This window comes from Bombus fervidus, chromosome 4 (assembly GCF_041682495.2).
Source record: "Bombus fervidus isolate BK054 chromosome 4, iyBomFerv1, whole genome shotgun sequence".
NCBI lineage: Eukaryota > Metazoa > Arthropoda > Insecta > Hymenoptera > Apidae > Bombus > Bombus fervidus.
Window position 1 is genome coordinate 11,665,362 of NC_091520.1, and position 27,000 is coordinate 11,692,361.

Genomic DNA, 27,000 nt, shown 5'->3' on the forward strand with positions numbered 1-27,000 from the left:
AACTACTGTCGTAGATAATGTAAGACTTTTGCATATACGGTCCTGTAAATTTAGGCAAGCAGATAGGCGTCTTCGTAAATTGGAAACAGCAAGACCCGTTAGAAAACTGTCACGTCTTGAAATAGAGAATGAAAGTTCGACACGCGCCGCTTCTATCACGCAATCTAATGAAGTCTGCTTCCTTAATGAAGCAGCACAAGACGAATTATATAAGTACACCGTTGTCGCTATCATCGTTATCCAATAATTGTTTTCGGATTATAGATGGAGATTTATTTCTTATTTACACAAAAATATACTTAATGCTTTCATTGTTCGTCAACATAATTAAAACCTGTATTTGACATTCTGTAAAGCTGTCATGCATTCTTTTATTTAATAATTAATGAGAAAAACACCTGTTTTTATTGACGATCTTGTTTTCAAAGTAACTTGCTGTCACAATACAGCACCCGTGAGTGTTGCACGAATCAATGTCGCGATCTCGTGAATTCCTTCCCCGAGGCGACATTTGCATGCAACAAGAGAAAGCACTTCATATTGCAAAATCGATTTCTCTGCTTCGACCTTAGACCAAAACACACCGCTTTTCCCCTCGGTTGATCGATGACCTTGTATCAAACCTTGACTTAACAAATCCAACGAAGATTCGTAGCTACTCCGTTTAATGGTTTTGGATATCTTCGAATTTTATCTAATCCCCTAATAAACAATCATGTGTTGTCAGTTGATGACTAGTGAGCGAATAAACGAGCCTTCTAAATATCAAGATAGAAAGTGAAATTCTCGATTCCGCACCAGCGTAAGTTCCTTTTAAGGTCAACGACTGAGAATTGTTTTCACATATTGATTAATTAGTACTCTAATCTTCCAGGGACACGGATACTCAACCGTTCATAGCTCCATAGCTGTCCACTGTTGACGACACTAACATTTCTCGGTTGACAAATGCGAAAACGATTAATCGCGCGTGGACGATAAAGGACAATCCTGATTAAGAATTCGACGCTGTGGAAACGTGTCGACCATTATTTTAATTCCGTATTTAACATGCGAAGGTTATCGATATTAACAGGATTTGCTGAACGAAGTTGCCTCTATTCAAAGGTTGTCGTTTCTAACGCAATTTTGATTCTCAGTTTTGCAATATTCACACATTTAAATACGTAATTTTCTTACATTCAGATCTTCAGTCGAAAGTATGAATTTTCGTTTTATTCGTATCTCCAATCGTTCGAAAATTCAAAAATTCATTTCATTTATATTTCTAGTCGAAAATTTGCAAAAGCTCAATTTACTTATATGTTTAATCCATCAAAAGCACAAAATCATTGCGGAAATGTTTCTAAAAAGTATTTGACACGTTGTCGACCTTTACGAAGTTTTCTCAAATGACTAATTTCGTTCACCAGCTTTCCGTTTTTAATCGTCATGCATGACTGATCACGCGAGTGGAACACGCGGCATTTTCCTCGAGTCGAATCGAGTTGCAACGCTGAAGTTCTGGTGTACGCGCGCGGTGCAATGATGAAATAAACGCGTACGTTCTAAATTGTAGGTTCACGCTAAAGATCGCGGCCACAGTTCCGAGAGATATCGCGATGTTATGTAAATGATCGATAACGAAGGCTGAATCGACACGGATCGTATCTTGCTTCTTCGACTTGTAATCTGCGTTACAAGATGCATTCATGAAATCCATTCGAACGGCAGATCTCGAGCGGACAATCAATTATATCTCGTTGATTTAAACGCGGCGTTTCCCAAAACGGTTACTTTGTTTTTAACCTTTCGCAAACCGCTTTCTGTTTGAGTTTCACCGTCCAGTCCGTACAAGGTGAACGCGGTACATAAATCAGGGTAACTTCCTCTTATGATTAAGTTCCTTCCTAATATTTGTGAATTAATGTGCATACATTAACTATATATATTGATGTATATCGATAAGTCCGATCAAAGTTCTAGATAATCGGTAATGTTACACAAGGGTATATTGCAAAAGATTCTGCTTGCCAATAAGTATTCAGCTGGTCAATATTTAACCTGCTAATTGAGAAAGTTGTCTTGTACTTAATCTTGAGATTAATAACTTGATTATTGTGGGATAGGTTGTTTGTAATGCTTCGTTCTTTTGTCTTATATATTATACATTGGAGCTTTTTTTATTCGAACTTCATTTATTGGGGCGAAGGTTGAATCAGTGTCTGATTAAATGAATCCTCGTCGACTGAATCTACTTGGTTGAACTTGAACTTCTATTTTATAAGAATGAAAGATCACGGATAGTGAATAGAATTAATGAATTCCTATTATATAATCTATTAGACAAATGAAATTCTACTCTGAATGATAGCAAAGAATGAAAATCCTTCTTTATTCTTCAAGTTGTTTTATTTAAAACATACAAATCTTCGTAATAAATTGGAATTAAATCTTTCACGATGCCTAACAAGTAATTTACACTTAGCATAGAATCTTTTATAGGTTTGTCAGTTTAATTCGTAGTAGTAAATGCTAGGTTTATCGTAGTTCGAGTAATAAACTTGGAATTCCAGCTAGGATTCTTACGCCTCGAGAAGCAATCGCGGTCCATGCTCGTAAACGTTAGGACGGTGAAGGAATTATGAAACGCGAATGTGAGAAACGGCCTACAGGTGGCTTGGTTACCGGCTTCTCGAGAATCAACCTGGAGCTACGGAATTATGGAAATCGTTTTTCAACGCGAACCGTGTAGCACTACTTCTATCGCGAAACGCCTACACGTTCTACTGTATGTCAGTTCTATTCGTTTCTTTTCCTTTTAATATAATAACCAACCAAACGCTTGTTAGGTAGATCGTACTTAAAGTTAAGCTACTGCTGCCGGCATGAAAGTTCAATTCGTCGAATTTCGATTCCACTGACAATTGTTAGTTGCTGGTTTTCTCGTTTAGGCGACTAACAACCACTTTTAATATCGAGTCATATGGCAAACTATGATCTACTCACTTAGGATTGTATTCGAGGATCTTTATTTTAATTTTAAATTTTATCTCAATTCCTGGGATTGAAGTTTAGTATCTGCTGTAAAACATGAATTTTAAGTTACATACACATCTTTTTAAATTCTTAATATTCTAGCACCTTATTCATACAACATCGTATCGTATTTCCATTTCTCTAATCTCGAAAGAAACGTAACAACAAGATAGTGAATATTTATATAAATTCAAATTTTTATGCATACGTCAAAATACATCTGATTTTTCCTCTAGATATGATAACGAATGCTTTATTTTTTCACATTGAAATTCCTAATAAATTTATCAAGGTCTCCAGACTAATAATATATGTCTTCAGACATTTTTATGTAAAATATCGGAATGTAAAGTATCTTGTTATTTTTCATATTAGTCACGCCGCTTCAAGAAAGTGTAGCTACAAATCAAATAATAAGTGGACGGGTTGAACCTTAATCGGAATACGCGTTCTCGATGTTCGATTTTTCGTGGAAAGTTGTAAACGAATTTCTCACGAGCGACGCGTCGCAGCAGGCAGGTTTTATTGCACAATACGCGTGTACTGCAATTTGTTCGCGATTCGTCGCCGTGGTAATCGCGGCGTGGCTTTCGTGCGCGTTATTTTCTACGAATATCTGAGAACGATATTGTCCTTCGTTTCCCAACTAACATCTAGTGCGTCTACGTTGTCGCGGTGTGTGCTTGGTTTCGCGTTATATAAACCCGTACCGGGATGGGTGTCAGGCTTATTAAGTATTCGCGGTGAACGGCGTTACGCGGCGTGTACATACGCACGCACGTTGCCCGTGAACCTAAACTGTTCGATGCCTTTTACCAAGATACCTCGATTAATCAGAACAGTTTACCTGTTTACCAGTGTCATTTTATATGTCGTTCGTTTGATAATCGTCCGTTGAACTTTCTGCATTATTAACTGTTTCTCATTAACAGGATAGGCAAAGAGAATAGAGTAGATAAAGAGAAACACAGTGTTGTTAATTATCGCCGATGCATTAAATCCGGGGAATCTAGTTCCTGTTAGATAACGTTGTGAAATTTTTTTCACGGACTTCCTCAAAATTTACGCCTGCTTTACGCAACCAGCCCAAAGCTGCTAATCACTAGAAATCAAAGATCGGATGATTTATGATTCCCGATGAATTTAGCTGATTTAACTTCGTCTGCTCGTCTTGTAGCCTCTCATATTTCTCTTGAACCAGAAGACTAACTTGTGCATCCACTGGATGGTCTTCTATTTCTTATTCTATCGCCTGTTTCCCGCCAAAGGAACTTGAGGACGTGCTTTTTATTTACATCGTGAAAGTTCGATAGGAATTGTTCGGTAATTGTGATTAAATCTTGTCGGGTCACAGAGAAGGATTGAGATTTCTGAATTGCGGAAGGGACGACGAGTAGAAAGCAGAGATAGTTATAGAGAAGGACCACGAGAGTTCCGTGATACAGCCGCGAACTATCATTTGTCTTCTAAAACACCATTAGCTAGAAGAAACGTCTCGACCATGTATATTCTTTAACATGTAATTCATGATGGACTTACATCAGGAACAGGATCCTCGTGTCCGTCGTTGGAGGCCTCTTCCACGTTGATTTGAATTCCAGACATGTTCCAGGGTGCCTTTCTTTTCTGCGTCTCCTTTTTTCGTTCGAAATCACTCCTATATACCCTATACACTCTCTTCGAGGATTTCGAAGGTCGATCTCCTAGGTCTCAAAGAAAAATCCGCACCTAGGAGCCGCACTCTCCGATTACCACCACTCCCGTGAACGGCTGGTGATGTCCCTCGCTGCACGTATATTCCACAAGAAACCGCGATCACCCTCGAAAGAAAGAATTCTCCCCCTCAACGCTGTGCTTCGTGGCTGAACGACCAATCCCCGAGGACCAACCTGGCCAAGTCCCAGGGAGCCGAGTCCTCTCGACGTACTCCGTCGAGCGCGGAGTTCGTTGTCCTTTCTCTCTCCCTTTTTGGAATCCGAGAGCAGGACGAACTTTTGTTTCTCCTCTCGTCTCTCTCCCTTCAGGACGTTAGCTACTTCTCTTTTCTTCCCTTTTCTCTCGGCTGCTCCTCTTTCAGAGGCTGAATCGAGTTGTGCGCACGAATTCACAGACGAAAGGCTGGGTGATCGCCGTGGTGAACCATGAAGGATCTTCACGGGTCGAACGTGATTCCCGGTATGTGTTTCCCAAGCGTTTCGCTATGTCGCGGGAGTACCGCACGCCGTGTCGTTATCGTCTCTCTCGCACGCGTGCGACTAGAGCCGCCGCCACATCTGGCCTTTGGACTGGCTGCCAGCAGTCGGCCAGATCGGTTTTATACCTTCGTATCTCCCACCCTGGAGAGACGAGCGAGCGCGCTCACGGCACGTCGATCCTGCACGCGGCCAGCTCTCCGCGGCACACCACGGCCGAGAGGATCGATCTTTTTTTCTCTTCCTCCCTGGACTGTGCGTGTGTGTACGCGTTTACCAGGAATACACAGGGACACGTAGACACACGAAGGTGGCAGGTCTAGGCGCAAGGACGAAGCCAGGAATAAGGGACCAGCCAAGAATTCTGCTTCGTCCGCCCTATCCAGTCCCACGGATTGGTCCTGTGCGTTTCTCAGGATAAAAGCGTGTCGAAGAAAGAATTCGTGGCTTATCTCTGTAATTTTTCTCAGTCTCGTTGCCTCATTTGGTGTTACCGAGTTAAGGAAACGAACGTAGTATCGGCTCGTATTTTCTGTTTTATCACGTTCGTTTTGTTTAAATGGCTTGTTCCGTACGAGCACCGCTGAATTATTTTCCACTGGTCGTCTCTATGGAGAAGGTGGTCTTTACAGACGATTCTTGGCAGATAAGAACCGTCAAGATACGCTTTCTGCGTCTGGTAAAATTCAATACGCGTTGTTTTTCGATGTTTTTTTCACTTTATCCTGCTGTATTATCTTGAATTTTGATTTGACTGTTCCCCCCGATTTTTCTATGTATATCGGTTCGCCATTGGATTCTGGCGAAGTCGACGATACTAATCTGGTGGGTTTTACGTGGGCATCGGAATGACATCGTGGAGCGGATCCTCCTGCTCGCAAACCTGTTCCACGTTTTCGTGCAGGTATGCGTAGGTACGACGGTAGGAGAGTCTCGTTCCTTCTCTGTCCTTTTAATCTTGCTTGCGGATGTTTTATTGATGAACGAACCGAAGGGTGGCGGCCAGACGCGTCAGGCTTCTTTGGGAATCGTGCACTTTTCTCGTTTACCCCTAACTGCATGAGACTTCAAACACGATATGCACGCTACCACATGAGTTGCTTCCGTAATATGTTAATACAGGAAACTTTTGTGCAATATTTTCTTACATTGCTATTTTAATATGTATATGCATATATATATATATATTTATTTATTTATTTATCTATTTGTTAATAATGTTAAATACTGATGAGAAATTCTGTTTTTCTTGGACATTAATTATTGAATAGTTTGTGAATATCATTGAATAGAATTTTTGCTTATTTTTTAAATTATTAAATTTTTACATTTTTCTTGGCGACTCCACGATACATCAATAAGTCGAATCTGTGTCTTCAAATTTGTCCTTAAACTATGTTGTACTTTCGATAGCTACATCTATCCTTTTAAACGATGCAGATGCTTTTATAGGTATTATGCGCTACTATATCGCCATAGAAAAATTCGCAAATTATTACCAGACATAAGTTCATAAATTTCTGTATGCAAAAATTCGAAAAATATTACTGCCTACAAGATCATAAATCCAACAACTCCCTCCTTCTTCACGCTAACGTTATAATTCAAAAAATAAGCAGAACCATTTATTAAGCTCAATATCAACTACCCCAGATCTATATCGACTTTGCCGCAAAGAATTGCCGCGGCAACTTTTCTCGAAGAACCCTAGAGAATCTTAATTAGATTGAAACGCGCCCTATTTATCCATGTTTGCGAAAATTAGAGAGCGCATTTATTGCCGGCGATCATGTGCATAATCCTCGTTTCATAATCGCCGATACAGGTATACGGTGTTCGCGTGGGAGGCAGATTCCCAGGCAGGTAATCTCGGCAGGCAAACGTATCACGATAACGTCCCATTAGAACAGGCAATCACGACTTCGAATCCGGGTCACAAGACGAAGAAGAAGCTTCTTAGGTGATCGCGTGTCGCGGCTCGTTGCACAGGGTCCTGGATTTACGTTTTAATACGACGACCATGTCGTCGAAACGTTTCATCCGACTCCCTTCTTGGAAACTCGAATCATCGTGCTGGAATGCCGGAGATGGTTGGATAATCCATCGCCAGATGCACCTGTCAGAAAAATCATCGAACGATTCGTCAAACGAAAAACCGTCGATCCGAAACACTTCGTCATCGTGACTGCCAAAAATTGAACGAACGGAAGGAGAATGTAATCACGTGGTTGTATCACGAGGAAATATCGTTTGCGTAATGTTTATCGACTTCGACTAGTTTCACGTGGCCTTGAGTAACGTGATGGTCATATTCCATGATTACGTTCATCTTTGACCACAGTTCGATCCGTGCAGATCCTCGAATCGGTTTAATAGTTTCTCGGAAACGTTTCGACGTATCGTCTCGCGAGAATCGGAGACTTGAGTCACGCGTTTTCTGCAAGCGAGGACACCGTACGTGTTAACCGTGGCGCGGGAATTAGATCGCTGTTCGGGCCTGCTCGCGATTAAATATTCCGCTCAGGAGCCAGACAGGAGCTCGGCTCGCTCTATTTCTGGCAAGGACTTTGGTTGCTTCCGTCCTGGCCGCTTCCTTTTCAGCACTTTACGATCTAACGAGGTCGTGATCTAACGAAACGATCGCGTGTGATCGTCAAAGAGACGAACAACCTATTCAGCCTCCGGGTTTTCCAAGGCGAGAACGTGTTACGTGGCTGAAACGACACGAGCGATTTTAAAGCGATCACGGACGCGACTCATTTGCAAAATTTTACTTTGAAGCGAATCGTGGCGCGTGCCTTCCATCTCGTTGCATCGATTTCTGCCTCCAACTCGCCTCTGACCTTCCATCCACGACGCAAGAGCATGCCAGACCCGGCGAATTGTGCGCGGATTTTTCATAATAAAGAGAAAGGCGTCGACGAGGCGAGGTACATAATATTGAGTAATCGCAAGGCTGCATGTACGCCCGCGAATCGCGGGCGCAAAGATAATTGGTTAATCGGTAAACGAGTCGTTACTTAATCGTACACCGGCAAAAGGTGTTGCTTGATCCTCCTTAACAGACATAATTCGATCCTTTTCCGCGCTTTGTCCGCTCGGAGAAATTGTGGAAACTCTTGTCGCTTTGTTCCAATCGCGTGTGCAAGTACAGAGCTCTGACTATATATAGGTATAAATATGCTTGTGCATGTCAGGAAAGAGAAGTTCTTTTTGCCAAGTTTTCTTCTCGCGTGTGTGATTCTTCTCTGATAAATATTTCATGGAAAATGGAATTCGCGTGTTGTTGCAGAAAATTCGTTGTAGAAGTAACAGTATTTCGTTGAATGGTCGATCGTGCTCGATTCCCACCGATTCTTCTCCTCCGTTCTTCGTTTCAGTGTTTCTCGTAAATCCATATTGTGGCAACCGAGGTGTAATTCCTGCTTGTCAACAGTCGCGGCTGAATGCGAGCATGCCGAAGGTAATTAAAGTTATTAGTCGCGTTTCGTAATTTATGATTAATCGTCGCTGCTGAAGATCCTGTTATCGCGCAGACTACGTCTAGACTACGTACGATCTTTATTAAAGATACATGTAATCGTCGATTTGACCCATTGTCTCTAAATCAATCGCCTTTCACTGTGTAATTATCATGATACTTTTATTAATTTATTGTGTACAGAGGCTACCATTAAGCATATATTTGCTGTTGCTCTATTGGGCAGGGTGATGTTTTTTTTTTTTTGACAAGAATTAATGACCGACTCAGTGTCAAAAGCTATCAATTTTAAGACATTTGATACCATACTTCAATTAATATTTGAAAGAGAACTAAAATAAAATAAGCAAAATCCCTTCTCAAGTATCGAAAAATGATTCCTTAATACATTCGCTGCCACTTGATATCCTGGCAAACTTATAATTTTCATCGGTAACATACTTTAAGTTGATTTGGTAGTTATATAACAGACATATTCAGAATGTTTTTTTTCCTCAATGTAAAATAATTTAGGATTTCTTTTAATTCTATTCAACAAGTTCACTTAAGAATCTTTCTATAGGAACGTTCAGTTGCGACACAGGTTTTTTTTTCAAGAAATATAGATTAAAACAGGCAACGAACTTTGGATCTTCTCAAAATCCTCGCTAATTCTTGAACGACTCTCAATTTCTCGATGATTCACGGACGATTCTTCCTTCTTTCAATTATATCACATTTTCATTTATTCTGATCTTTACAAACTATATAAAAACCTCGTTAAACAATTCATTATCGACAAAGTTATTTAGAAACACAGTTAACAAGAGCTCCCTAAGAAAAACAAAATATCAAAGCATACTATTTTTTAATTTCCTTAAAATTCCACAACGTTCTTTCCAAACAACCCATTGCTATTTTAAACGCTAATAAACGAGTAGGGAAAGTGAAATGCAGGTCCGGCACACGGTGTGTTAAAAGCCCCTTCCAAATGCACCGAACGATGCCGAAACGAGTCATCGATGACTCAGAAACGATATTGATCGCATGCAAACCGACCGTTTCCGTTGTTACCGCGGGTGAACAGGCACTGGATAAAGCGTCCAAGGGTGACGGTGCGTTGTCGAACGTGTCGGAAGCTAATTCACCTTCCCTCTTGTAGTTTGTTCTTTCTACCTGCTCACAATTTTGTCGGCCGTTCTATTCGTCTTCTTTTGGCAAAGCAAGGCCAAGCTTTCGACAGCTTCCTGATCCACGTTTCGAAGCGTGCGCGTAAGGAATTCGAACGTCCGCCAGGCTCGTGTATATCGATCATTTCCGATCGCGAGCAAGGCCAAAAGGGATTGGCTACCTCCGATCTTCCTCTCCGCGTTGCCTCTTCGCGCCGGGCATTCCCCATCTCCGTTCGACTATCGTTACTTTTGTCTCTCTATATATTTTACCAGGCGGTTCATTTTAGAAATTGATCGCATACATTTTATAGCCTTACACAGACATCGACATCCGCGACGTTACATCCGCCCGGTGTACATTGTTACAATCCAAAACATAGTTTTAAGAAATAAAATAAACACGATCTTTAGATGATAGCCCCTAATCGATTTACACGGATACGATTCAGGAAATAGATTAGGTACTTGTTGTTAGACCTGACGTTCGAAGGGATCGCGGAGAATGTGGTCGTGATTCTTGCGGCAATAGAGTGACCGAAGGTCTTAGAAGAACCTCCGAACTACCGTTATTCATAAAATCCGTTATAAACAGGTTGATTGAGTAAAAACTTGATTTGTCGAACGGAAATATCGGAGGAGAAAAATATTCCATTAATTAATTTTTAGGAAAATTTTGAAGAGTTAAAATATGTTGACGATTTATTAAGCATTTGTTATTCTTCCGCAGTATCGTGTGATTAGGGAGGTATATATTTATTTTAGTTTTCGCTCTTAGTTTTGTGTTACGCCACAATTGAACGATCTTTTACCTCGTTTCAATTAATCTTCTCGTTTCTACAGTAGTCGTGTGACTACATACTTAGGATTATGAAGTAGAATGCTACTGTCATCAGAAGCTAATCGTAAATTTATAGACTTCTCCCTGTTATCCCATTGGTAAAAAACTTTGCTTGTTTCTAAATGTCAAAATGTTATTTGTCATATAATAGGGAAATGAATCACAGAGAAATAACTGTCTAAATATCTGTGAAATAAATTGGATGATAAAAGCGTTACTGTAAACGAAAACTCTAATTATACAGAGTTAAGGAATGTTTCAAGTACTCGTTGAATGAACATTAGTTACAATAGCAGTACGTTTAACGTGCATTAGCGACCTCGGAATATTTTCCACGCTGTTCAACGACAGCATTCTGTACTGTCCAGCGTCTGCAAAGACGAGCTATACGCGGTACTAGCATTAGTTTATTGCTCATCGCATGCAAATTTTCCCTGTTTGTTTCGATGGCTCGCTATCGAACCGTAAATATTCATCTTCCTAGACTATAAGCAGAGACCGAGGATCGTTATTCGTTCAACGGGAATTTCCGTAAAACCGACCAATCTCTCGACATTCCCTGGAATTTTTCAATGTAGTAACGGTTAATAAAAAAGAAAAAACTCCATAAATCGAAAACGAATCAACATTCCATATCGATTTTTCAGTCTCTTTTTATTTGCATATAAATCTTGAAATTGGGCAAAATTGGTACACGTATAAAGGACACGTAGTTGGAAAACAAATCTAAATAAGAAGTACAAACATTTTATATCGCTTTTACACGTCGAACTCATTTCTCCGTCGAGTTTTATACTTGTGGAAATTTTACGATCGCCTTAATCCATTCTGAAAAATTATCGATAAGATATTCCTCTTTAGATTGCCTGGAACAAGACGCAACACTGTGACGCGTGTTATACATGTCACGGGAACGCTGTTTGAGCATTCTCGCAACGATAAAGCCATTATATGGCAAACTTTCCCTATCGTCATTCGAAGACAACCAATGTGTCGAAACGAAACTGGGTGGGTCGGTGCAAGGTGTGAAACTTCGATGATATTTCGACGCTGTGCGCCGATCGATATTCCTGTGGACAGGCATGCGAACGAGAAGGAAGTCGATAGGCTCTGAGGAGAACGAAACTGGTCCGGGAAGGCATGGTAACTCGCTCAGGGTATCGAGGGCAACCGCGCGATCGAAACGGTTGTTCACGACGCGGATATCCGCATGCCTCTGGATATAGACGAATATTCAGATTGTCGAACAAGAGCAATCGTACCTCTACCGGAGGCAGACATTACGTAGGAGCCACGTCAACAGACACCTGTAACTCTCTTGGTTACGATTTGAAGTCTGAAGCTTCGTTCAGATTAGTCATGTTACGTAAAGTCTTACTTGAAACCCGTTTCACATTCGACTTGGAGTTTCTTGAGTAGTATGTACCTATTGTTTAGTTTTTGGTAGCCTTTGCACCGATTATTAATTTCAATTGATTGGGAAAAATCTGATTCAATAGTTTTTTATTCTTAATTTTGGAATAAATAAAGTTTAAAATTGTAGTGTAAGATCGTTTTTTTTTTTTTAAATTTATACAAGAACTAATTTACTTTTTTAATAGTATAAAATCTAGAGAAATGACGAAGAGATAACTTCTGGTGTAAGTAACTAGAGCAAGTAGAATGAGACGCTACAACTTCGCCTGAAATATCCTTTCTAGTTTCACCGTTCGCTCTTGGTATTCTACTTGCTTGCTTCAAGTTACTTGAAATCACTAATGCGACTTGTATTATTAAGCATCTTTTCCGTGTTTTTAATAGAATTTAATTATTTGTAGCCGTTGCTTGAATTTGTAGCTATTTCGTTCAATAATGTTAATTACAAACGAACTGATAAAAATTTGTCTTTTTCCTCAAACATTATAATTGATATCCCAACAAACTCCAACTGTTTCGTTGCCATTTTAAATACGAAGTCAGTTCAATTCAAACTTGACTCGAATATTTATTCGAGTACTTCGCTTATTCGAACATAAATTTGGTTTCAAGCAACTCGACTAATCTGAACGAGGCTTAATCCACGTGCCTAGTTCTGTTGAACGCCTTTGTGCTGTCTAACTTAATACACGTCAACATCGTCTGCGATTAGCATGTCTCCATTATTCCTTTTTCAATGCAATCCAATAACTTATAAAGTTTTTTATCTTTAGTAACAAGATAGTACAGTTGAGAAGATTAATACCGTCTTTTTTATATTGTACATGATCTTCAGATTCATAAAAGTTATATAATTTATGGCATTTCTGGCAGGATTTTATGAGATACAAGATTAATCGTACTCTTTTCTAAAGATAGTTCAAAGATACTTTAGATTCTAATAATAGCCAAGTCACCCTGTAGGCGGACGTAGAAGCCCTCGGATAGAGGTTAGTATAGAAGTTCGTGAATGTGTGGGAGAAACGGACTCTGTCTACGAACCCGGACACGATCGCCTGCCTCTCGTGCACTACGTTATTACACTAGTGCCGATTCTGTTTATCTGTTCAATCCAGAACAGACTATATCCGTGCCCGTGAACTATTCTACATATTTTACATACCAGTTATCGTCAAGAATTTATTCTGGAAGTTCTTCGTTCGTTGAACCGGATCGCAAAGATTCGAATAAATTCTCGTATAAAATGACTTCAATCCCCATTATCATCTAAATCAATAAATATCGTGTACATAAATATTCTATAAGAGGATTAAAAATTTTAAACGATTGTAAATATTAAGTCACCCGGTAATTTCGTGACGTAAACTTTTCTGTTTCATTTAAATGCATTCAGTTCCAGTTCCATTTACAATTTTTTAAAAATATGAAACACGATTGGCATGGTTATATTAGCAAAATTTATAACCAGTTCGAAAATGTATAAAAATTACAATCGTTGGTTGCATCTCATTATAGTGCTAATAAATTCTAAAATGCGAATGTGTAACGGATACAATACATTCATAAAAGGTATGGACATACAAGTGTTCGAGTACTTTTACGAGTTAGTGTACGTTGGAACATTCTAAATTGTTTAATTAATTAGAAGTACGCTGATCAATTCACGGCGAGCTAGAGAGCGTGCTGTAGGATGAAAGTACTTCACGCTGATTTCATTTACAAATTCATGGCAAAGTGTGAGCGGTCGATAGTTATCGTTCGCCTTGATAGCGTGCACTGTCGTTAAACGGTTACTTTACACAGGGCACGTCACCCTCGGGCGCGATCACGCGATCGACACTGCCAGATAATCAAATTGCCGTTCGATCATAAAGGAGCGATCGTGTTTTCGCACGACCCACGCTTTTTATCGCTCCCGTTATCGATGATGTGTAATTTTCTCGTTGTTCGAGCCGGCTATCTCATTTGGTCCATTAATCAAATATGTATGTACAGTGAACGATGAAAGTATTTGAACAGTTACCACAGCAAATTTTTATGGATATATTATGTACGTTATAGAAAATATTTTTGAATTTCATTGGCATTGTAAGAAGATACGATTATCACTTTAACGATTCTTCACAATGATATATATCCATAAAAGATTTTTATAGCAGTAGTGTTTTTACAGTTTTACCGTTAATTTTCGTAATACACAATCACTCTGAAACGTTTAGTTCGAACACGTGCAATTGACAATGTAATTAATCAACAAATATAAAGTCAATGAATATTTCCATATCACGTGATTCAAAAGTTTCAAAGATCCTTGTACAATACACATAATATATCCATAAAAGCTTGTCTGTGATAACTATAAAAATACCTTTGTGAGTCATTGCACATCAATCTTGTTTCTTATTTTTTTCTCTAATCGATGTGCGAGAGATCTTCCGCCTCAAGCTCGCGAGTTTAAGCGGGGAAGACACGCGCGGGTCCGCGTGAAACAATTTGCAAACACGGATGATTATGTACAGCGGAAAATACCAAGGAGAATAATTTGCGGGAATTTGCTGGGAAATCATGCATTCAATTGATTCTGATTATTGGAACGATATAACGCATTCCACGTGCATTTAAAATTAAATAACGTGTCTTAAAAAAGACTCTTTACGTCTGAGTTTATTTTTTCTCTCGCGTCACGTCTTAAATTCCCCCAGATAATTTTCTTTAATTATAGGCTAGCTTCACGAGATTTATTCCGTGTTTGTTTTTATACCCGCATCATTTAATTCCTGATAGAATCAAACTCGAGCCGATAATGATTGTCCACCGTTAGTCGTTGCAGTTTCATAATACCTTAAATATAATCACATTTTGTGAAACGTGCCGTGTAGTCCAGCTGTTTCTTCGATCGATACTAAACCGATCTTACACGAGGAATTACATAACGGAAATTGCTAGTCGAGTGCCGGACCTAAGGCCAGGGACGGAGAAAACACTTCACGTCCTCTTTCCTTAAGACTAGGGTTACAAATGACTAAAATATTCATTCAGACTGCTGATTATGTTTATGACGAATTAAATCTATAAAATTTCTTAAAGCAATTATGAATTGGTAATTTTGTTAACTTTTGACATATCACAAATGAAGAAATATTTTTATATTAAAAACCTTGTAAATTCCTACAAAATACATTAAATCTATAAAATTTCTGTGAAAAATTTCAAATTTGGAATTTGAACATTCTAATAATTTTACCATAAAAATTACATAATTTCTGTGGATCTGGTGCCGGAATTGCTGGAAAAGGCAATTATTCGTGATAAAGGCAAATTACGTTGCAATTTAACTGTCGTTAAGATATGTCAGTTTCCTTCTGGATTTTCCTAAAATGAACACGATTCGAATTACGTCACTTGACGTAGAAATATTTCCGTATGCAGTACATTCTTTTTGGTCAACATCGCGAAACAAAGTATATATGTTCTTCACTCCACGAATGATTGCGTTATGCAAGCGGAGCATCTTCGACGTGTCAGGAAACACGTGGACGATCCGTAATCTTAGGCAAGGCGAAAAGAAAGTGGCCATCGGAAGGAGAGGCCAGCCTTCGTAACGCCTGTGTACACGTGAGTTAACGACTTTTCACGTGTTTTCTGGAAACTACTTACACAATCGTCCTTTCGTTGACTCAGGTAGCTTCGATTATCTTCGTTACTCCTTCGATATCGATAGTTGCATCGATGTTCTATTGACCGAGAAAGTGATCGAGATAGGAACTGAACTGGTATGAGCTGAGAATATTCGATGGCAACGAGAGGACGGTGAGAACTGGAGTATGAAGCGTATTCGGGTACAGAACAAGGATCTATCTGTTGAAGCGTGTTCGATCTATCGGTTGTGGAACGTAGGAACGTGTAGAGAATTTGTTGGAAGCTGCATATTAGTAGACAGAATAGTACGATATAGTCTTTTGAAACGAAATTTTAATTATTGCTTGATTAAATAAATTGTGAGTTCGATTCAGGTATTTGAATGTGAATTTCTATTATTTGAATGACAAAATTACAGAAAGAAAATTATTAAGAGAATTAATAGAAACATAATATATTAGAATATATTTGATCGTAATATAAATGAAGTTTTGGTCTGTATATCTTTCTTAAGACTCTCAATACGACGCTAAGGATCTCGATTAAGATTAATTTAATTGATATAAATGACTTATTTTTCTCTATCAGAATGTATTAAGTAAATTAAGCTATACATGATCGTGTATGTAAATCTGACTGAAAGCCGGATTACGCGTGTCTCGTGAAAAAGTACACCCATGCGTAATCATTGTAACATGGATTATACAACTGGTTACACACAAGTAGGTAACATTGTTACGTCTTATCACTTAGATCTTGGCTAGACTCGTGGTTCAATAGATACGATACTAGTCCTCCATGTTCATAGGAAAAGTGAGTCGGTTTGCGTACGAGATTGCTACTTTTCTCCATTGTTGCGATTCAGCTTTCACTGTTGCGCCATCACTAGCGCGGATATTTTGCATTTACAATGTAACATGCTACTTCTCGTAATCTGCTCACACTTTTGCTCTGATGAGAGTGACTAATTCGTACGTGACTCTGAAATCGTACTTTGTTCACAAGTTAATGGAATTCCTGAACTTCGCGCTTCCTCTGTTTGTCATCTGTGAATTGCACGCAAGCGTTAACTCATCAAGGACTAACGATACGTTGACATACATTTTATTTTCAAGATTTCGAATTTGGATGTTCTATACTTCCGAATTTATAAGTTTGGAACGTTCCAAGTTTTCATGTCACGAAGCTTTCAGATTTCCGTGTTCCTAAGCTGGAAGTTTTGAAATTCTTAAATTCGCTATTGTGCAACCGTGTTATTTCACTGTTTGGTCCTTAAAGAGTTAAGCAGAAGTGAAAGAAAGGTAAACGAAGCTCATCGATGCGTCACGTTTCAGGCCGCAGTGCAAACAAAGAAAATTACTTTACGGTTTAAAACAGGTCCGCTGTGTGTAATCCCAACCACATTATAAAAAGCTGAAGAGTAAAAAAAGAAAAAAAAAAAGAGATTATTAATACACGGAAACCAATTTCATTAGCTGTCGAGGCTTATTCGAGAACACAGTACGTCAGGTGGGCGTGTACCAAACAAATTCATCGATTACAACGTGCGTCTTTTACATCGAACGTCGACGAGGTCTTTTTAAAAATCCATATTCATTGTCAACGCTACCTCATCTCCTCCCTTCCCCTGTTCAATTCTCGCGTAACCCTCGCAGGTATCGATTTCACGGGCGACCGGTCAATTACGGACAGGCAAATCCGTGCAAACCTGGCATAATAATTACAGTCGTGTATAGAGCCGACGATGCTGGACGTAGCAACGCCCGTGTTACGACCCATATTCACCGTGTATCGTAATTTCACCAGTGCTGCCGTATAAATTACGATCCCACACTGGTTGTAACTCATAGCCGACCTTCGGTAGCAAATTATAATTACGTTCTGCCATACCGATCCGTGAGTAACGATCTTCTCTGTTCTCCAAACCCGTGAGCGATTTAGTGTTTCATCTTGGGAAGCGTCGAAAGTGTACCATCGGATCGATTCGTGAGACCTGATCGTTACTCGATATAATGGTGTACGCGCTTCCTATTTTCAGTTCTTTGCACGTGAATTCCTTCCCTGATTGGAGATGATAAACGATCGTGATCGTGTATGATATGTCTATGCATGCACGTTATCGTTCACAAGTATTGGAACGCTTCAAAATTGTTGCAGGTGTATAAAATATATCTTGAATGAAACTCTTTTATTTCATTTTAGTCGCTGATCTTATCCAAGTTATTTATATACAATTAGATGATATCGATGAAAATAATAGAATTGATGTTTATGCACTTTTATACTTTCACGTAATCAGAGAGATGGAAACTAAATGTTTGCTAAATATTATAAGTATTCGTAGTTTATGTTTTCGAGATTGTCTGGAAAAACGTTAATTCGATGAAAAATTGTAAAGCTTTTACAAGTGCATAAGAATCTAGTATTTTAACTGTGTAGATTGGTACGGTGTATTTCGTGGAGAAATGGATCATTCGTAGCCGGATTTGGCAATGACGAGCCAATGATTCGTATAATTGGCTGGGCCTTGAGATGTTATATGATTGGAAGAAAAAATGAACAGATTGTGGTCTTGTACGTTGATCGAGATCACGAAGTCGAATACGGAACTAGGAAGTTATTGTCTCTACGTTACTCAATAATGAAAAAGGATTTTGGTTTTCGAGTGTAGCGATTAGTTGTAAGTTTGATTTCTTCTGGTTGGTTATATCTTTGGAGATGGAGAATCGAGATTAAATCGAGGAAGGTTTTTCTGTGTTTCAATTAATTCCTTGTCTAGACAAGAAACTATACGAAGAAAAGGGATTTGTCAGTTCTTTCACTGGTTTACTATAATAACTGCTATTTATAGTGATTTTTAGGATCAGTTCAACGATCTGTGGTATATGAGTTTGCAAGGTCTTTGATTCGAGATTTTCAGATAATTCGGTTCAGCGCGCTGTAAAATGACTAATTGTTCGGATTTGTAGAAATTTAGTCTAAACAGGTACTGTGTAGATTTAACAATAATGGCGTTACATGTAAAAACAGAAAAACTTATAAATTAATATTAATAAATTCTTTAATGATTATTATTATATCATGCTAAAGAACAGTCGCAATCGCTGGGAGTATGTAAAACATAAATTTCTATCAAATTAATCAAATGAAATCAAATGAGTTTAATAATCTTCTTATAGATAAAACAAAGAACACAAGAATTAGATATTATCATACCTAACTGTTCTCAAGTTCCTTAAGAACCGATTCGTTACAGGTTAAACGCCCAACGAGTTCATTCAAGCTACTCGTGTCAGCGAGTACACTTGACTTTCAAAAAGAATCACGTCATTTTTAAGTGAACGATCATTATGACGAAACATGTCTGAAGATAGACGGAATCTGTTCCAATCTATCCGGTTCCTGGTACGAAATTTTCGGTACGGGGTACCGTTACCACGAATCTCATGCTGAGCACCTTTGATAGGACCATGTTACCCGAATGAAACGACGTTACTTTAACGTTTGCATCTCTTTCCGGTTCGATGTCTGACATAACCGGGCAGGAATGTTGTTTTCCTGGCGCCGATTCTAAACGCACTGGTCATCTTCGCGAATTATGCAAACTATGGCGTCTCATATGCAAAAATGAAGAGATCGAATATTTCACGAGCTTCACATTAAAAAAGGAACAGATCACCTGTTACTTTACGATGGTTTTATACAGGTTGGTCCGTAATTGTTGATACAGTTGGGTACAGGATAGTTCTACGTGAGAAAATAAGTCGGAAATATGGGATAACATCTTTTCGTATGACGCTTCGTTTCTGAGAAAATCGAGTTTGGGAATTTATCAAGTACAGTTAAACTTTGCTACCGACTAGGTCTGAGCAAACGATCAGCAGGAGGTTATTATACATGTGAAAAATAAAGTAACATTTTTTCGTGTAAGACCTGATTTTCTAGCAAGCAATGTTTAAACATGTTTAGCTAAGAACTGGTCTGATAATGTTCTGGATATATACGTGATGCATGATAAATTCTCTTATTTTTCTCGAAAACAAGGCGTCTTGTGATCATACCTCATTTTTTGTTTATTTTTACATGTAGTTTAACTCCTATCGATTATTTACTTTTGTTCATTTTTTCTTGTTGAATCGCCCCGTATCAAATTATACTACCAGTTACTAACTACCCTGTATAAGCTGAGGGAAAGTATGCGTGTGGGTCGTCGGAATACGCTTCGTCAGGGCGCTCGTTGATCCTGACGGAAGCTTATTATACCTACTTCTACCGGTGTCGTTGCACCGCAATATTACATGATGTTCCAGCGTGAAATTGCTGAAGTATCGTTTTTCTTCCGCGTTCAGGGATCGCAGGAAGTTGGGATGCGCGATTCGCACGGACATTTCACACGCAATCTTTTATTGAATTAAAGTAATTACCACGATTGTCGATATATTTTAAGCTAACGTATCCTTGTGTGTTTCATAATACTTGATTAATAGAATGAGTGATATCACGTGCGACTTGGAAAGGATAATAGTAATGACAATAATTGAACGTAATAGCTACAACTGCATGGAATGAAATTCTATGTTCAAAGTGGTCAACACTATCAGTAGATGAATTTTATGAAAAATTGTTTCTATACAAAATTTGTTGTTTTTAATTTTACGAAGAATTTTATGAGCCACATATTACTTTCTGTACATATCTAAAGTATTAAAATTTCTTATTATAAGGAAATTTGTACTGCTGCTAATACGACGATGTTACATGTAGATGGAATTGGACATTTCAATTATAATTCAGCTTTGATTTCCTGATTTTTATTAATGCATAGAACCTGACATCGACTCATTGAAAAACATCCTTTTAATCGATCTGGAATTTCTCTCCTTAATTATAGCACGTAATATCCAATTGAGATCAGCAGTACTTCTTCCGATCCAGTCTTGTTATTTAACAGAACAGATATTTAATTAAGCAAGCATTTTACCAGAAGTTTGTCACGAATAATCGCCTGTTGATCTTGCTATATACACAACGGAATACGTTGACAGTTGTGTGAACTTTCCGAGCAACCTAATAATTCACGAAAGCAAGGACTCACTCGTGTTACGCGAGTAAGAAGGATTAAAATGGCAAGAACGATGTTCGCAGTTGGTCGAGATCTTCATCGATATTAATAAACCGGAGTCCGCGAGCGGAATTCCAGCCATTGAATAATCGAGGGTCGGTAGGAGCGCAAAAATCAAGCGTCCTCCAACCATCGATCACCGTGACGCCGCCGGACGGTGTCTCATCGGTTTGTGCGCGTGTCGCACGATAAAAACGCGCCTTCTCACGTGAGTCATCCCTCACGACACTCTAAAGTGCGTGGCTGCACGTACGTGGGACGAAACGTCGATGCACCATGTACGTACACCACGGCGAAGCTTCCCTTTGCGGCGGTGCAAACGCGGCTTCTTAACGAACTAAATTAAAAAAGGAGAAACGACGCGGCTGAAAATAAATTGCCAGTCACGGTGGCATAACGCGGTCAGCGGTCTAGCGAACAGCGATCGATTGCGCTGGGATCTCTAATTAGAGGATCATACGCGAGGTTTTGCAACTGCCCCTTTCTTTGATGATTCGGTTGTTTCGATAGACGTGTACGTGTGTGTCTGTGTGCGTTTTATATCGTGAGGTAGGTTGGTTGGTAGATTGGTGGTAGGTTGATAGCGTTGAATTAATTGCACGTGAGATCTTGATTGATTCCGAGGTTGCGATTCGGAGCTTTGCAACGTAATTTGGATAGGCTATAGCTGAAAGTAAGACAGTTACGCAATATTAAGCGTTTAGTTGCTTGAGAGTCAGTTGCTTTTATTTTTAATCAACCGTGGATATGGTGAAGGTGTTGGTAGGACGGTATTTTCGAGATCAGTTTAGTCCCTGTTTTCTTGTTAGAAAAATTGGAATGTAGAATTTTTGCTGCCATTTGAAAGTAAAGTTTAAATATAAGGAAAGTAAAATTAATATTGAGATATCGCTAAAAATATTGGACTATAGAATGTTTTTATTGCTTCCTACTTATTTTATTATTGTGAAAGTAGCGTTAAATATGGAGATGACAGTTTTCCAGATGTCAAAATAAAGACAGAATTAATTTTTATTAGAAGAGAATTACTTTCGTTTTCATTACAATATTCTAATTATTGTGACTCTTGTATAAGATGTCAAGGTACAATCGAACTATTGGACTGATAGTTCTAGAAGCAACAACTTGATACGTAATATTATACAAGTTTCACAATAGGCACCCATAATACCGACCCAGCTACCTCGGCAAAGGAAATTCATCTTCCTTTGGAAACAGAGGAATGCAATCGAACCATTCATTGAAATGAAGCAACTAATCCTCGCGAGAGAAGAATCGTGCCGATTGCGATTCTCTTTTCATCGTCTGTCAAAGATTGAGAGAGAGAAAGGAAGACTTAATGTAACAGGGCCGATGTTGTTCTACAAATTCCACACACGTCCCATCGCTAACATAACAAGGCACTGCTCGTGACATCCAAATGCTGCTGCTATTGTTGTTCGATTGTACCACGTGTGCTTCGAACTTCTAGAACGCGCGATCATGTTTGTTTCGTGCTAGAGTACCTTCATTTCAATTCCTATTGTCGATTTCTCAGAAAAGGATTCAGTAATTCCTAAATATAAGTCTATCTTTCTCATGACGAAATCAGATAAAAGGAACATTTACTGTTCACTCGATAGAGTAATCATTCACAAAGTCTGATATTCTATGATGAAATGATATAAGTATGAATTTTTTGCGAGTAGAATGAGAACGTCTATCGCATTTACGTGAAATTTATAATGTAAACGTGCGCAGAATGCATATAGGTAGTTTTTCTTTGGATACAACGGTTTATACAGTGTTTGTGTCATTTATATTCCATAATTGTATAGCGAACAATTGTACCGTCGTATTAGTGAAAATATAAATATTCTTAAGCAAAGAATCCCTTCGATAAATACGAATTTACATAATCATCTGCAGCCTCTTTATAATATCACTATTCTAATTTTCATGACATTGTAATAGAGAAAAAAAGCAAAAACCTACAGTTACAACGGTACTTTAAAGACATTCGAACCTTGTCATTCAATTCGTATGGTTGCATTATTCAGATCTTCGCAACAGGTCAACGAACCTGCTTCAACCTTTTCAATTCCGACATAAGACATCAACGACTCTGTTGGACTCGCGTGTCGCGATGCAAAAATTCCTATGACGGGTTTCCGTGCCGAGAAAAAGAAAAGCAGCAAGTAGAACCGAAACAAGCGTCGTCGGTGCGTTGGCTTGAACGCTAAACGAACTGCTCTTGAAAGGGAGCCGGCTCTTTTTCAAGATTCACTCGCCAGTTCTTTGACCCTGGTGGTGGTGGTGGTCGTCGCGTCGCAAATCCGCCCGCGGATCCTTATTTCTCATTCTCTGGTCGTATAATTCGTCGAAAACGTGGCTTGTACTTCACGAGAACCTGCTATTCAACGTGGTAAACTGAAAGAACGTTTTAGACGGCGCATAGAAGCGTCTCTCCTCTTCTCTGATTCGTTCCCCTTGTCACTGGCAACATCGTTTTTTTGCTCTGTTAAGCGTGTACTTTGGCATCAGGCTGGTTTTATGATACGCGTTGTTGGTTTTTGACTGAGGTGTGGTTACGCAGTGGAAGTCGTTGGTTTCGGTTTAGTTCGAGGATTCTTTTCTCTTATTGAACTTTAAAGTGAATGTAGATTTTACAATATATATGGTATATATATCAGGCTTTTGTATGCTATCTTAACTTAATGATTCAGAGATATATTTGGGATTTTATAGAAATATACAATACATATATCTCTTAATAAGTAGTCAAATAAGATCCCGACTGGTGACAGTTAGTGAAATATTTTTGTAGCTTAAATAGATGGAAGGGGAATTACAGATCGAGTAATTATTGTAGATAGTCTTGATGATTTTTTAGTAACATAGTATGAGCAACGTTCATATAGTTTCTATTGTATAACATTTTCGTTTTAGAATCATTTGTATTCTACGATGTAAGATATCCCCTTTGTTGATAAATTAATATTTCTTAATAATACTGCCCGTTATACACAAAAGATACACGAAAACAGATCATTAGTAGGTTATTAATGTAGACACGAAAAAATTCATCAATGAATTTCTATATTAAAAAATACAGGCGTGACATCATTAGCAAGTTGTTAATACACAAGCTTGTATATGTTATTAATGATTTACAAAAAGGATACAAAGTAATTTACAGGCTCATTGTCAGAAAAAGGCTCAATCATTTTTGAAGTATCTATAAAAAGATGCATACACGACATGATTAATAAGTGACTAATATGTGCATGCAAAATGAATGATCAATGAAGATGAAATAATTTATTCAAGCAATATAGTTCTTAATTTACTGTATAAAAAACGTATCATTGGATTCCTAACACTTTTGTCCGTCATTTCTCCCGACATTAGTGCAACAAATAACTCATTTCGACACGTAAGGTGCGGTCAGTTCCGGCAGAACTGTGTGAGAAAATCTGGAACTCCGCTCACGAGACTTCTTTTATCTGGTGGCGTTCTAAACGAGGCCGGCGTTTCCTTTTGGACGATCGTGCTCAAACGATTCCGCGGCGACCTTCGCGTTCACAGCGGAAACCGCGAAATTCACGGCCTTGTCAGTTCCAAAAAGAATGCTCTTTTACCCTTTCATCCAGCCGCCTTCCAGAGATACGCATCAACGCCGTTCTGGCGACACAGGTAATCCTGTCACGCTCAACAGTATCCTTCCCCACACGCACACACATATGTATGTACGGCGATCGAGATTTGTTCGATTTCCGGAATGAGGACAATTCAGTTTGCGCGTGTTTAATTCCCATTCGAGAGGTTTTACACGCTTTTACCGACAGGCTAATCCCAGTTGTGTACACGTGAGCACTTTTATTAAGGCTGGTTTTATGGGGTCGGTAAAATGCCTCGAGCCTACCAAGGCTGGTGATAAACGTCGTCGCGTTGCTTTCCTTATGGCATGTATCGTCAAGAGAAGAAGTACCTCGCGAGCGGAGCACGGCCCTTCGTAAATTTACTACCGGAGATAATTGGTGGCTGCTGAAATGGCTTCATTCCTCGACTACTCGACCGGCTTAAGAATTCCGGGGTCTTGTATAAATTGAACGTTTAATTTTCTTTAGTGGTAATAGTTTTCATTTAAGGCGATCGAATGGAACTAACTGAGGCCAATTAACTTTTCAAATGAAATATTCTGTCGTGTATGGGAGGAATACATTTATGTGGTCTTATTAAGGGACAAGTAATTTGTATTATTATGTTTCTGTTGAAGTCGCTTCACTCCTATTGGAATTCACTGCTCATTCATTAATTGTAAATACTCGTGGTTTCTTCGTTGTACAATAAGAGTCCCTGTTCTGACCGATCGAGTCAGGCAGCAGGAATTTGGATGTCGATAAAAGTAACGGCGTGTTGGAAGATTTAAGGTACTTAAGGAATTTTTGATAATTTTAATTTTTTTGTAATTATTTATCCGTTAATTAATATATGAAGACTATAAATAATTATCCATGTATCCTTATAGCAATTATAAATCTGTCTATCGGTTATGAAAACGACGTACGTGTTCAACAATGTAAAGATTAATTAATTATCAACTAAACTTTCCTCTCAATAACTGAAGTTGTACCATATCTATAAAAAATATATAGTTAATGCAAACAACACTTTATACCTTTGAAGTATCATTGCTTCCAAATGTATATTTCGTAGAAAATATTTCTACCAGCAGAAGGACGACCACAAAGAAATACCCGAAAACCTGTCAACAGCCCAATTAATTAAATTAAAACGATTCCGACTGGAATTCCCACCCAGTGTCACAAGCAATCAGCTGCATCCTTCCTACAAGCAATTAAGATAACCGACCGCTCTCCAGAACGTTGGAGGTCCTTCTACTACGTCATCACGCCGCTGCATTCGCGATACGGCGAAGAACGACCATTATCTAACCCGGGGCAATCTCGAATTTCTTTTCGCGTTAAAGCAATTTCTGCAGTCCATTGACAAGGTCGGGCTGCCCGGCTATCCTGCTCGTTTCACCTGTAACCCTGAATCCCCCTCCAAGAGGACGCGTATCCCGGAGCTGCAGCTTCTCGAGCGTTTCTCTCCTTTGTGTTTTGCTTTGGCTTCCCCTGGCGGGCGACTACCATCGTCTGGATACGAGAAAAATGTCTAATTGCAACGCGGGTGTTTGCGACTGTGTCTACGTCCACCGTGAGTTCGCGTTTTCTCTCTCTCTTCCAAATGAAACTTTGGTTCCCTTGATTCGCATAGAAGGAAACGGAGATAGGTATAACAAATTTATATGCGCGCCACGTTTATATACAGACATGCGAGCAAACCTGTCCAGGGGAACGATAAGCCACGCAAACGTTGTGTGTGGTTTTCCTCCTTTTTTTCTCCTCGTTCCTTTCCGTTCGGCTCGTGTCTTTCTTCTCCTTTTTCGACATCCACTCACCCTCCCGCGAACGACTCCTGCATCCGACCGGATATTCAATTCGCAAGGTTACACACAGTCGCCCCGGGATGGCAAGCTGAATTATCGCGCTACAATTAATTTTTAATTAGGCGACACAATCGCCACCAGTGTTCTTTGAGTGGTTCTTTCTTTGTGTGCGAAATGTCTTATGGAGTACAAGATGTTGATTGAATTTTAACTTAAAACATGGAGGAAGTAGTTGGGCATTTCAGGAACAGTCAGGGTTGTTAATACAAGGAGTACGTATTTGAAGTAATATCAAGCGCTTACTTCAACGCTTCGTAGAATTAGCTTTTATAGTCTTATGGGAGCTTGTATTCGATCATACTTCGATTATATTGTGAAGTTTTATACAAGATGCTTTTGGACTGAACGCAATGGAATTGACAATAAACAGATGACACAACTAAAGCAATATCTTGAAATTGAAGCATCCTGAAAAGAAACTCTGGATAACAAGGGTAAAATAAAATATATCGACGCCTGAAACCCAACAACATACCACACGTATAGTACAAGCATAAAAATTATGATAGCTATGAGTCATAAGTAATTCGAGCAACCTGTCCCAGGAAGGTTCCTGTACTCGTCAATAATTAAAACGAAATAACATATAGGCACGTAGTTCTTTAAAATTGGACAGTCTTCCCTCAGGATCCGCTGCCTCTTCGTCAAA

The 27,000-nt window shown here is 39.0% G+C and overlaps 2 protein-coding genes across 3 annotated transcripts in view; one reads left to right on the top strand and one right to left on the bottom strand.

Moving 5' to 3' along the window:
• The window catches only part of Nudc (nuclear distribution C, dynein complex regulator), a 103,108-nt gene that overhangs the window by 14,841 nt on the left and 61,267 nt on the right, over positions 1 to 27,000 (top strand). The window lies entirely within an intron of this gene.
• The window catches only part of LOC139986645 (uncharacterized), a 69,872-nt gene that overhangs the window by 13,360 nt on the left and 29,512 nt on the right, over positions 1 to 27,000 (bottom strand). Inside the window, exons 1-2 of one of the 2 annotated variants that reach the window (XM_072002127.1) lie at positions 6,856 to 6,866; positions 4,558 to 5,303 (exon numbers count right to left, since the gene is read on the bottom strand). The exons of the other annotated variant lie outside the window; for it this stretch is intronic. Coding sequence (XP_071858228.1) covers positions 4,558 to 4,623 — 66 coding nt within the window. The 5' untranslated portion in view covers positions 4,624 to 5,303; positions 6,856 to 6,866. Of the gene's footprint in view, positions 1 to 4,557; positions 5,304 to 6,855; positions 6,867 to 27,000 lie in introns of those variants that run through there. 2 annotated transcript variants of the gene reach the window in all.